The sequence below is a fragment of the Oncorhynchus nerka genome, unplaced genomic scaffold (assembly GCF_034236695.1).
Source record: "Oncorhynchus nerka isolate Pitt River unplaced genomic scaffold, Oner_Uvic_2.0 unplaced_scaffold_1832, whole genome shotgun sequence".
Lineage (NCBI taxonomy): Eukaryota > Metazoa > Chordata > Actinopteri > Salmoniformes > Salmonidae > Oncorhynchus > Oncorhynchus nerka.
This window is the reverse complement of record NW_027039489.1, coordinates 32,841-44,679: the sequence shown is the minus strand read 5'-3', so window position 1 is coordinate 44,679 and position 11,839 is coordinate 32,841. Positions and strand designations below refer to the sequence as shown.

General features: G+C 39.9%; 1 protein-coding gene across 1 annotated transcript; it reads right to left on the bottom strand.

Moving 5' to 3' along the window:
* Nucleotides 1-3,620: 3,620 nt before the first annotated feature.
* On the bottom strand, nt 3,621-11,507 carry LOC135567758 (FYVE and coiled-coil domain-containing protein 1). The gene is made up of 5 exons (XM_065014978.1): nt 11,486-11,507; nt 11,349-11,442; nt 10,893-11,103; nt 6,533-6,642; nt 3,621-6,165 (listed from the first exon to the last, which is right to left on the bottom strand). Exons 1-5 carry the CDS (start codon nt 11,505-11,507, stop codon nt 6,093-6,095), a joined length of 510 nt encoding a protein of 169 aa, XP_064871050.1. The 3' UTR covers nt 3,621-6,092.
* Nucleotides 11,508-11,839: the final 332 nt, after the last annotated feature.

Here is an 11,839-nt window from a genome sequence, read left to right as displayed (position 1 = left end):
CGTTAGGTAATCACTCTGTTGTCACAACCAAGCTTAGTTAGGTAATCACTCTGTTGTTGTCACCACCAAGCTTAGTTAGGTAATCACTCTGTTGTTGTCACCACCAAGCTTAGTTTGGTAATCACTCTGTTGTCACCACCAAGCTTAGTTTGTAATCACTCTGTTGTTGTCACCACCAAGCTTCGTTAGGTAATCACTCTGTTGTCACCTCCAAGTTTAGTTAGGTAATCACTCTGTCCATTATTATCCTGGACACACACACTGTCATACTGTTAGCTTGAGACAGGAATACAAAACAGCTGGTAAAACACCCATCCAATGGTTTTAATTTGGCAGATGTCACATACATAAACCTTGGAGATAAAGTATGTTCATTGGTAAACCAGACTCTAATGGCTAGTGGAATGTCATAACCCTCCAAGCTGAACATAGAGTATTTGCTTAGCTATTTTTAAGCTGGTCCATGTCGTTAGTGTGAGCTCCTAATCAAGGTTGTTAATGAGCATGGAGAAACTCACACAACGTCGTGGACCAGATATAGGTTATTAGGTGTCTCTGCAAAAGTGAATGGGCCAAGAACACCATTTCATTTTCACTGATCACATTTCATTTTCACTGATGACATTTAATTTTGACGGAGACAACATCACCCTTGGCTCTAGTTAAATCAGAGCACCGTATGCCTAGCCTGGTCCCATCTGTTTGTGCTCTTGCAAACGACATAGCTGTCATTGAGAAGCTGAACACGACATTGTCATTGGCATGACAAGGAGTTGGCATAATAGCACAAACAGACTGGCCCCGGGGCTACCATAGGCCCACCCATGTGGAGGAAGAGGAAAGCCAACACGGTCATATATGACCAGTATATTCCAACAACAATTCAGTACAAACCTAACTGGTGGTCCAAGATCTAATTGTGTTGTCTTGTCAACTACTAGGCTATATGGTCATTGTCATTGCCACACATCAGCCATAGGAGTCTGCAAACAGATCTGGGACCACCAGGCTAACACAAATCCTACTTTTATATGGGAACACACAGTCTACTTTTAATTTCATGATTGAGATACAGTTAATTTAATAGCCTGGCTACACTTCAAAATGTGGATATAGGGTGACTGCCTTGTGGCACAAACAACATTCATTAATAAATCACATCATTACTCTGCAGATACCACGTAGTCCCATGTGATTAACATTAACCTTGAAGAATAACTTAATTATAATTTCCTATGGAGGGGAGGAGCAGGGCTTATTAGAAGACAATCAGTGTCAGCACAAACTCATTCATTATGGGGCTTTCGTGCCATGGATTTAATTACACCAATGAAGAGACCCCTCCACACTCACAAACACGCAAACGCACGCAAAACACATGTACAGACACACACTTCAAATTTGATATAGCTATCTCCTTGCAGTCTTTCAAATGTATTATAATGGGCTCCCCTCACGCTCTAGCGACTCCTTGTGGTGGGCCGGTTGCCTCAGGCTGACTTCGGTCATCAGTTGAACAGTGTTTCCTTCGACACATTGGTGCAGCTGGTTTCGGGTTGCGAGTGGGTTTAAGAGTGCGGGTTTTGGCGGATCACGTTTCAGAGGCTGCATGACTCGACCTTCACCTCTCCCAAGCCGTTGGGAGTTGCAGCGGTGAGACAAGATCGTAACCACAAAATTGGGTAGGAAAAGGGGGTAAAAAAATATATATAAAAATAAATATATTTTTATACACAGCTACATCAAGTGTGATATTTCAAAAAATAAAATAAAGGGATGCATGAAAGTGTACACTGAGTGTGGTGGACCATCCTTGATACACACTGAAATTGTTGAGCATGAAAACCCAGCAGTGTTGCAGTTCTTGACACAAAGCTGTGAGCATGGCACCTACTACCATAACCTGTTCAAAGGCACTTAAAATATTGTCTTGCCCATTCACCCTCTGAATGGCACACATACACAATCCATGTTACAATTGTCTCAAGGCTTAAAAATCCTTCTTTAACCTGTGTCCTCCCTTCATCTACACTCATTGAAGTGGGTTTAACAATGGACATCAATCAGGGATCATAGCATTCACCTAAATTCTGCTGGTCAGTTTATATCATTGAAGGAGCAGGTGTGTTCTTAATGTTTTGTACACAGCGTATTTCTTCATCATACACGTGACATTTTAAGCTATCCAAAACATGTAGGCGATAACCTATTCTGTATACATGCGTGTACCTAATTGTCAATGCTTCGGCAGTTGTTTACACTTTTAGAGTCTAATGCATGCACAATACGGTCCTCAACATCTGTGTACAGTAAGTCATATTGTGGAAGAAAGCACTTCAAATACTTACAGATGGAGCCAAAGACGTCACGAAAAATAATCCAATAGAGAAGGACACGCATTTTGAGTGTTCGATGCTGTTTGAATGCGTCAGATCAACTCAGCAAACCGTCCACTCACTGAACTGCCGTCTATTTAATTAAGTCTCCAATGACATGCGCTGAAGAAGGTAGCGGAAAACCTATCTCCCCACCACAGTGAGAGATGCATCTAAAACCATCTCTCCGCTGCGTCGGAGCCTGCGCGTGCCACCGGCCGTCTACACTACAAAGTCACATTACTGAATCTAGAATCTGTCTGAAATTTGATTATCACAACTAACACTACCCATGTAAACTTTTATTGTGGGTTTACTGCGCCTTATGTGCGTTAAACCCAGTGTCCGATTGTATTCCAGTCATTTCTTGTGCATCATTGGACATTTCTGTAAGCATGTGTGGGGTGTAATTAGGGTCATTTCACTTTGGACAGATCACCTGTAGACTGGAATGTATACAGTTGATTTTCTCTTTATTTTAATATTAGAAATCAATACATACATTAACATTAAAGCACAATGCGCACTTGATTCACTAATGGCCTGGTAGCTCTGGCGCACACATCAATGCACATTTTCGCCTCATATTGTTGTCACGGCTGCCTCCAAGCTGCGTGGATACGATTGTCTATGATTCCATGAAGGTAGGGGTACCGGCGCGCCAAGTCTAGTTCCAAACGGCTCCTTAATAGCATCTACTCCCAAGCCATAAAACTGCTGAACAATTAATCAAATGCCCCCCGCCTGGAACCCCAAAAAGCGCTTTGCCTGGATTGAGTGTTGCCTTGTTAATGTCCAAAAGCGGAAGTCAAGGGTGATATGATCCATCACTATCTGTTCTACGTTTGTCGTGTCTAGACATGGTATTGAAATGAGTCTCTTATAAGTCCACTGTGTCTGCATTGTGACCAGAGTTCCTGGTGCCACCCTGTAAGAAAATTATTTAACAGATATTCTTTTAACATAAAATGTTTTTTTAATTTTTTTTACGACAATTATTGATGCCATAAGTCAATGATACCTGTCAATGGAGAAGATACAATGGATCCTCTGTAGGTGGTAAGGAAGATCTGATCACAATGCATATCTTAATTGAATACTTCTGTCTAAAACTGTGAGCCCAATCAGAATGTGGACAAGATGCATGTTATACCCAGTGCATGTTAGCACCAGATACCAGCACCAGATATAAACAGGGCTAAAGACTTCCAACCTGGAACAGGGGAGTTAGGAGGAGGAAGAGAGTGACATCATTAACAAACTTTATTTTTAAGTTGAACTGTACATGTTTTTACATCATAGTGAATGCATAGATCAAGAACAGGGTCATGTGGATTTCACTGAAGTCACATGATGCTGGTGGCAAACTTGAAAGCCCTCAGTTTGTTAATTTAAAAAAGATAGGATATCTTTCCCTGCACAATCTATTTTACAAACACCAGAAAATACTATCAAAATACTATTCCTTGTGACATTGTAAATCATTATTATTGCTAAATTCCATCCAAAAGTGCAAAACTGTAGAGAAAATATGAGGCTTTGTATACAAATTGCACACATGTAGACCACTTATAAAATACAAAAGAAAAGCTCCCAATAAAAATGGAAAACAGTTCTCTGTAAAAGCAGCATTCGATGTAGCTACTGAGCCCCATTGGTGTAGGTAGGGTGAAGTTGCCCCTAGAATCTGATCTTGGGTCAGTGTTGAAATTTTCCTCACTAAGGGTTAAGGTTATGACTGGTGGAGGGGAAGCTCATCCTAGATCTGTACTAAAGGAAAATTCACCCCAGAGCTGGCTTCATTAGTGAAGAACATTGGTCGCCTCCTTGACTGATGGTATGACTGAGATGTCATTCCTTATTGCTTTCAGATACTATAATACATACAAAGGAAAATATCAACACTTAGGATCCTTACAAGAACAAAAAAAACAGAGGTCCTATTTATACACGGTATCTAAAATGTATGGCTATAACAAAATTCTAAAATCCCTTATAACGAAACATAACAAAATCATATTCCTATGATGGTATATAATCTATAGGCCTGCTGTTATGCTCAATCCAGATTTTATCCAAAGAGACCTTACAGAAACATAAGCTTGCCATGGTACTACACTATGCCTTGGGGTGCTCAGGGAGGATAGCCTAAACACAAAAGAGTATAAGCCCTGGGCACAGCAGTGTATTCTCAAAGATGCGGACTATAGCAAGAACTGGCTATGCAAAACACGTGTAAATCCACACTTGGAAAATCGTAATTTTTTATCTTTAAAGTGCAGTTTTATATGTGTCTTTTGTAATTAAAACATAATTCAAAACTATTTTGAAGGGGAGCTTATCTCCTATAGGCAAAAGTTGGCACTTGCTTTGTCAGTAAGTGACATTGAGCTTATAGGTCACAGTAATAGATCATGTTAGTTGATAGTGTGCTGTATAATATAACCTTGAAGCAATACAACCAAATTATTATGTTGCAGTTATCTTAATGAAATTATCATTAAACATTCTTTTGCATCAAAACCATTTAAAATTGATTTCTTAAAAACTATCCTTTTGGGATATAAATGCTCCCCACGTGCTTTTTACATTAGAATAAATATTGCAGTCTTTCATTTGAAATCTTGGAGCTATGGAAAAACTTGAGGAAAGCCTATTAACGGTCGAAGAGAGTTCCTCTATAGTGTATAACCCATGAGTCTGAGTTCAATTCGTTTAAACAGAAGGATTCAAAAGCTCCACAGACACAAGAAATTGGTAGCAAAGCTTTCAATCTCGTGTATTACTTAGTGCCCATTTCCCCCCCACACAATTATCTTCCCTTCAGCCTGGCAGCATTTGAGGATGACACAAAGTAACTGCCTCCTCCTAAACATAATGTAGTCTGGCTGGACTTGTTTTATTAACATTATTCATGTTTTTGTAGCATGAAAAAGATGCTATTTTGTCCAGTATTGTCCTCTGTATTGTGTGATTACAATGTGAGCAGTTGCTCAATAAATGTCATCTTACTTGTGGACACTGTGTTAGTCCATGATAGAAAACAATCATAGCTAATAACATTGTATAAATGTGTGCACAATAACCTCTCTATCTCTCAAGACCATGTAGTAAACTCATAAGGCTACCCTTTTAACTCTTCACCTGTGGTTAAGTTTTGAATTCCTGGTTTTCCTACAGATGTAGGATCTAAATTTGGACCCAGTTTGCTACAGCAGGAAAATAATCCTGCAGCAACAGAAAATGTGGATTATAATTAATGGGCATTTTTTTAATGTTTTGATAGATTTTTGTAAGGGAAAATCAAGTCTGAAATATAAAAGTGGAAATAACAAACTTTAGAAGTCTCTTTAAGCCTCAAATAAACAACAGGTTTTATATTTCATGAAAGTTCTCCTGCAAGAGGGTAATCAAATCAAGACCCTACATCTGTACGTTTGTTTCACCACATACTCTATGTGAAGAGTCCATTAGGTCAAAACAACCACCATGTCTGTAGGGTGTTTGTGCTCTAACTAAAACATGACCAACACACTCAAAACATAAAAACATTAGTGTTAAAAATATAGGGATCCAACAATTTTTTTATATTTTTATATATATATAAAAGAGCAAAACCAAACATAAAATAGTGTACTTGGTGGGGCATCCAGAAACAAATACGCATTTGAAAAAAAACTATAACCTTCACCCTGCGTAAGTATCCATTATCCAGGCTTAGAAGTCACTCCCATCGTATATAATCGTCTTCTCGATTGTCAAGTGGTAGAGGACTTTCTTTGAGATGAACCTGTCAGGGTTGTAGTGAAGAAATAGAACAATATAACATTTTGCAACAAAATGAAACCCTCACAAGCAACTTCTTTAGTACTGCAGTGCTTCAGAGAGCTGTGTCATCCTTCACCACAAGGGCACATGGGAACTGGAGACTGACTTGATGCTAGCGATAGATGTTCTACAGAAGCACACTGCTATGAGAAGGTGGGTTTCAGTGTGGTCAAGGGGTTTGAAGTGGTTACGGTTAAGAACGTGACTGTTTTGCCTACCGTTCGCTGAGAAGGGATAACGTTCTGCTCTACACAAGCACACGGAGAGGTAAAGAGTGTCGCCTGACCACAAGGGTCATTCTAATAATAAAGGTGTGTGGTGTCTCATACCTTGAGAAGGAGTTGTCAAAGATGAGAGTGTAGAGACCAGGGTTCCTGACTTTCAGCTGGCCTTGGATGGTCTCTTTGTGAGAGTTACAGCGAGTCAGAGGAATCAGCACCTGAGATGAGAACACGAGAATAAGTCAATGGATTCCTAGCTTATAACACTCAGTGATAATATTGTCGATGTGGAGCCGTTTATATTTGAGATATTAAAGCTCATGTTCAAAAAGAGGCCCCAATCTTCAGTCTTGTTGTAATCTGATAGGTTAATTGAATTGGGAATTGGGAAGTGGGGGAGCCCTTCTTTTAGGTGACCATTCAAAACCAAAAGTTATTTTATTGAGAGTTTTAGCCCCCGCCCTCTCCTGTCCCCATGGAAACCTCTTTCTCAAAGCTAAGAATCCGGACCACGTTCTGCTCGTGTTATTTTACACACACAATGTAGCTACTTCTCCCCCGTCCGTTTACGTTTCAGTCTTTACTCAACCTCTTCTCAACCATGATGATGTAGCCTCTCTCTCTACTTCTAAACAGCTGAAATAAAAACCTCGTGACGATTTAAACGAACATTCCCACAAATATTTATTGTCAGTTGTAACATATATTGCAGTTCCACAAGCAGAACGCGATCCCTAACACATTGCATTGGAGCAAAAACAATCAGTGTTTTCTGTGATGATTTGGATCATCTTTGTAGTTGCTGCCATATTGTAGCCACTAGCCACCAGCCACTAGCCTGAGTTCCTGAAAAACAGAATGTAACTCCCTGCTTGAGTTTTAACCCTTCTATCAAATCAAACATAATGCAACGTAATGAGCGTTACAGCAAAAAACATAAATAAAAAACAATGACAATAAGAAAATATTTATTACACAACAAACATAAGAGGATAAAACAAACATAAGAATAACAATAAAAACTGAAAGACTAAAGAACACCCTTTTTTTAACCGTTAAGTTAGTTAAAAACTTCTTAGGGCTGAAATCCGTTAACGGATGATATGACAACAGCCAGTGAAAGTGCAGGGCGCCAAATTCAAAACAACAGAAATCTCATAATTAAAATTCCTCAAACATACATGTATTTTATACCATTTTAAAGGTAATCTGGTTGTTAATCCCACCGCAGTGTCCGATTTCAAATGTGCTTTTACAGCAAAAGCACCACAAACAATTATGTTAGGTCACCACCAAGCCACAATAAACACAGCCATTTTTCCAGCCAAAGATAGCAGTCACAAAAAACACAAACAGAGATAAAATTAATCACTAACTTTTGATGATCTTCATCAGATGACACTCATAGGACTTCATGTTACACAATACATGTGTTTTGTTTGATAAAAAATCTGAGTTTACATTGGCACATTACGTTCAATTCTAGGCTGTCTCCACGGCTCCATTGACCCAGTGTCGTATGGGTTAGGGAGGTCTGGCAGACCGGGATGTCCTTGTCCCATCGTGCTCTAGCGACTCCTGTGGTGGGATGAGTGCATGCACACTGACACGGTTGCCAGGTGTACGTGTTTCCTACGACAAGAATTTCGAAGGTGTCCAGTTGTGTCAAGAAGCAGAGTGGCTTGGCGGGGTCGTGTTTCCAAGGACACATGGCTCTCGACCTTCACCTCTCCCTAGTCCCCACGGGAGTTGCAGCGATGGGACAAGACTGTAACTACCAATTGGATATCACAAAATTGGGGTATAAAATAATAATAATAATAAAGTTCACTGATGTCATGTTTTGACCTCTTATTTTTCAGAGTTCCCAGCTGTCTTGAAAGCACCATAAAACTCATGGTAGGCTACCCTTCGCCAGCTCTTATCAGTGCATTAAAACCTGCATTAAAACCAAATACTGATCCAGGTTGGATGTGACAGCAGAGATGAGGTGCTCACTGTCGACCACGCCCCCTGACTTTGAGAAGCTCTGACGCGACATGCATCAAGCACACCCATCTCATTAGTGGTGGTGAGATAAGATAGATTACTAACAGACTAATTTGCGATTGACTGTCATATCCCCACAATAAAAGTATGGATCATGAGTTGAGAAGACAATCAGAAATACTGTTAGAATGTTTTTCAATTTTCTGTCATAGCCCCAATTTTTTTTACATTGACTGTTAATTACATACTTTTTTTCAAATGGGTGGGGTCTCGAAAATGTTCAGATGTCAAAATGGGGTGGTAGTCCCAAAAGGTTTAGGAACCCATGCTTTAAAGGGTTCCCTTTCACCTGTTACCATGGTTATGCTTTTTGCTTTTCATAATTGTTTCCATTAGAAGCATTTACATTTAGGCCTGTCCATAGTAGAGGTTGACCGATTATGATTTTTCAACACCAATACCGATTATTGGAGGACCAAAAAAGACGATACCGATTAATCTGACAGTTTTTATATATATTTGTAATAATGACAATTACAACAATACTGAAGGAACAATGAACACTTATTTGAACTTAATACAGTATAATACAGAAATAAAATCTATTTAGTCTCAAATAAATAATGAAACATGCTCAATTTGGTTTACATAATGGAAAAACACAGGAGAAGAAAGTAAAAGTGGAATATGTGCCATGTAAAAAAAGCTAACGTTTTAAGTTCCTTGCTCAGAACATGAGAACATATGAAAGCTGGAGGTTCAATATTCCCAGTTAAGAAGTTTTAGGTTGTAGTTATTGGAATTACGATGCCTCGACTATTTCTCTCTATACCATTTGTATTTCATATACCTATGACTATTGGATGTTCTAATAGGCACTTTAGTATTGCCAGCATTAGCTCCGGAGTTGATAGGGTTGAAGTTATAAACCGCGTGTGAATCAAGCATTGCTAAGAGCTGTCGGCAAACGCAGTAAAGTTTGAATGAATGCTTATGAGCCTGCTGCCGCCTACCCCCGCTCAGTCAGACTGCTCTATCAAATATCAAATCATAGACTTAATTATAATATAATAAACACAGAAATACAAGCCTTTGGTCATTAATATGGTCAAATCTGGAAACTATCATTTCGAAAAACGTTTATTCTTTCAGTGAAATACAGAACCGTTATCGAACGGGTGACAACTCTAAGTCCAAATATTTCTGTTACATTGCACAACCTTCAATATTATGCCATAATTACGTAAAATTCTGGCAAATTAGTTCACAACGAGCCAGGCGGCCCAAATTGTTGCATATACCCTGACTCGTGCAATGAACGCAAGAGAAGTAACCCAATTTCCCTAGTTTAATATTGCCTGCTAACATGAATTTATTTTAACTAAATATGCAGATTTAAAAAAAAAATACTTCTTTGTAATGATTTTTAAAAAGGCATTGATGCTTATGGTTAGGTGCATTCGTGCAACGATTGTGCTTTTTTTCGCGAATGCGCTTTTATTAAATAATCCCCCGTTTGGCGAAGTAGGCTGTGGTTCGATGATAAATTAACAGGCACCGCATTGATTATATGCAACACAGGACCAGCTAGATAAACTAGTAGTAATCATTAACAATGTGTAGTTAACTAGTGATTATGTGAAGATTGATTGTTTTTTATAAGATAAGTTTAATGCTAGCTAGCAACTTACCTTGGCTCCTTGCTGCACTCGCGTAACAGGTGGTCAGCCTGCCACGCAGTTTCCTCATGGAATGCAATGTAATCAGTCATAATCGGCGCCCAAAAATGTCGATTACCAATTGTTATGAAAACTTGAAATCAGCCCTGCCTATTAATCGGTCGACCTCTAGTCCATAGTTAATTCCCTGGAGTGCAATGGACTACCTGAGCTGCACCAGGCTGCTTGCTCTACTTTAGGTGAAAGGTCAATAAAGAGTTCTGTTCTCAGCAGGGGGAGCTCCTCTCTCATTTACACTGCTCTCGGGTGAAGCTTCCCCTAGGTACAGATTTAGAATAATCTTTCCGTTCCCAATCCAGAATTTAAACATTAGTTTGGGAAATGCAAAACTGACCAAAGATCAGCGTCTAGTTGCAACATCATCCTACACTATTTAGACTCAAAGAGGGTTATTATTTGCTACTGGGATAATCTGCAGCAACAGTCCTCCTAATCACGGCCCTGGAGAGCATCAGGCCCAGCACTAACACAGTATGTATCAAGCGTCTCCCAGTAGGAATGCTGATTTAGGATCAGTTTTGCCTTTTAGATCATAATGAACAAGCTTACATGGACAGGGGGGACCTGATCCTAGATCAGCACTCCTACTATGAGACACTTGATATATACAGCCCCTGATTCAACTCATCTTAGTCTTGATGACTGCACAAAATCCTGCTTGTACCTCCAATTGCTCTTTAGGTCCAGGGTTAGTGACTGACCACTGGTCTATGAGCGGAGCTGGTCCATAGTGGTCCTACCTTGGACTGTTCCACCGGGACGTCGGTGGTCTCACGGTATACCACGCTGAAAGAGATGCTCTTGGGCTCCGAGGAGAACACCCAGCTCACGGTAGGCCCACAATCGACCACGGCAATGTTGATCACACTGTAGCAACTGGACTTGACAAAGAGCTCTCGGGAGCCATCGCCAAACTGAGAGATGTCTTCGATGCTGAGAGGGACAACCAGCCTGCAAACACAACCAGATAGCAGAGGAAGAGTAGGCATTGATTTGACTGAGATTACAACTTGAGTTTTCACACACTATACAGTGGCAGTCTTGGCCAGGATTTGGTTTCGTGATCAGGGTAGGTATTGTGGAAAAAGGAAGTACTGGCAGAGGAAGCTGTAACGGTAGTGCTTTTATTTCCAACATACATGTGTGTGTGATTGTGTGTGTGCAATTGTGTCTGTGCGCGCAGGTTCTAGACTCACGTGACTTCTCCAGACTTGAGAAGGGTGATCTCTGTGTCCTGCACAGTGGGTACATTCTCTTCCCGGGTCGTCTGGGGACACTGCTCCTGTGCCTCTGCAGGTCGTGGGTCATATTACAAAAGACGGTGTTGATTTACCACAAAGCTCCTCATAACCCATACAGTGCCTTGCGAAAGTATTCGGCCCCCTTGAACTTTGCGACCTTTTGCCACATTTCAGGCTTCAAACATAAAGATTTAAAAAATATATATATATATTTCACCTTTATTTAACCAGGTAGGCAAGTTGAGAACAAGTTCTCATTTACAATTACGACCTGGCCAAGATAAAGCAAAGCAGTTCGACAGGTACAACGACACAGAGTTACACATGGAGTAAAACAAACATACAGTCAATAATACAGTATAAACAAGTCTATATACAATGTGAGCAAATTTTACATTTACATTTAAGTCATTTAGCAGACGCTCTTATCCAGAGCGACTTACAAA

What these genes read in the sequence shown, in the direction of transcription:
- LOC135567758 (XM_065014978.1), bottom strand. Translation starts at nt 11,507, where the DNA reads ATGGGTTATGAGGAGCTTTGTG. An exon ending in GGGTTATGAGGAGCTTTGTG is followed by an intron (nt 11,443 to 11,485) that starts GTAAATCAACAC and finishes CACGACCTGCAG; the next exon opens with AGGCACAGGAGCAGTGTCCC. An exon ending in CTCAAGTCTGGAGAAGTCAC is followed by an intron (nt 11,104 to 11,348) that starts GTGAGTCTAGAA and finishes TTGTGTTTGCAG; the next exon opens with GCTGGTTGTCCCTCTCAGCA.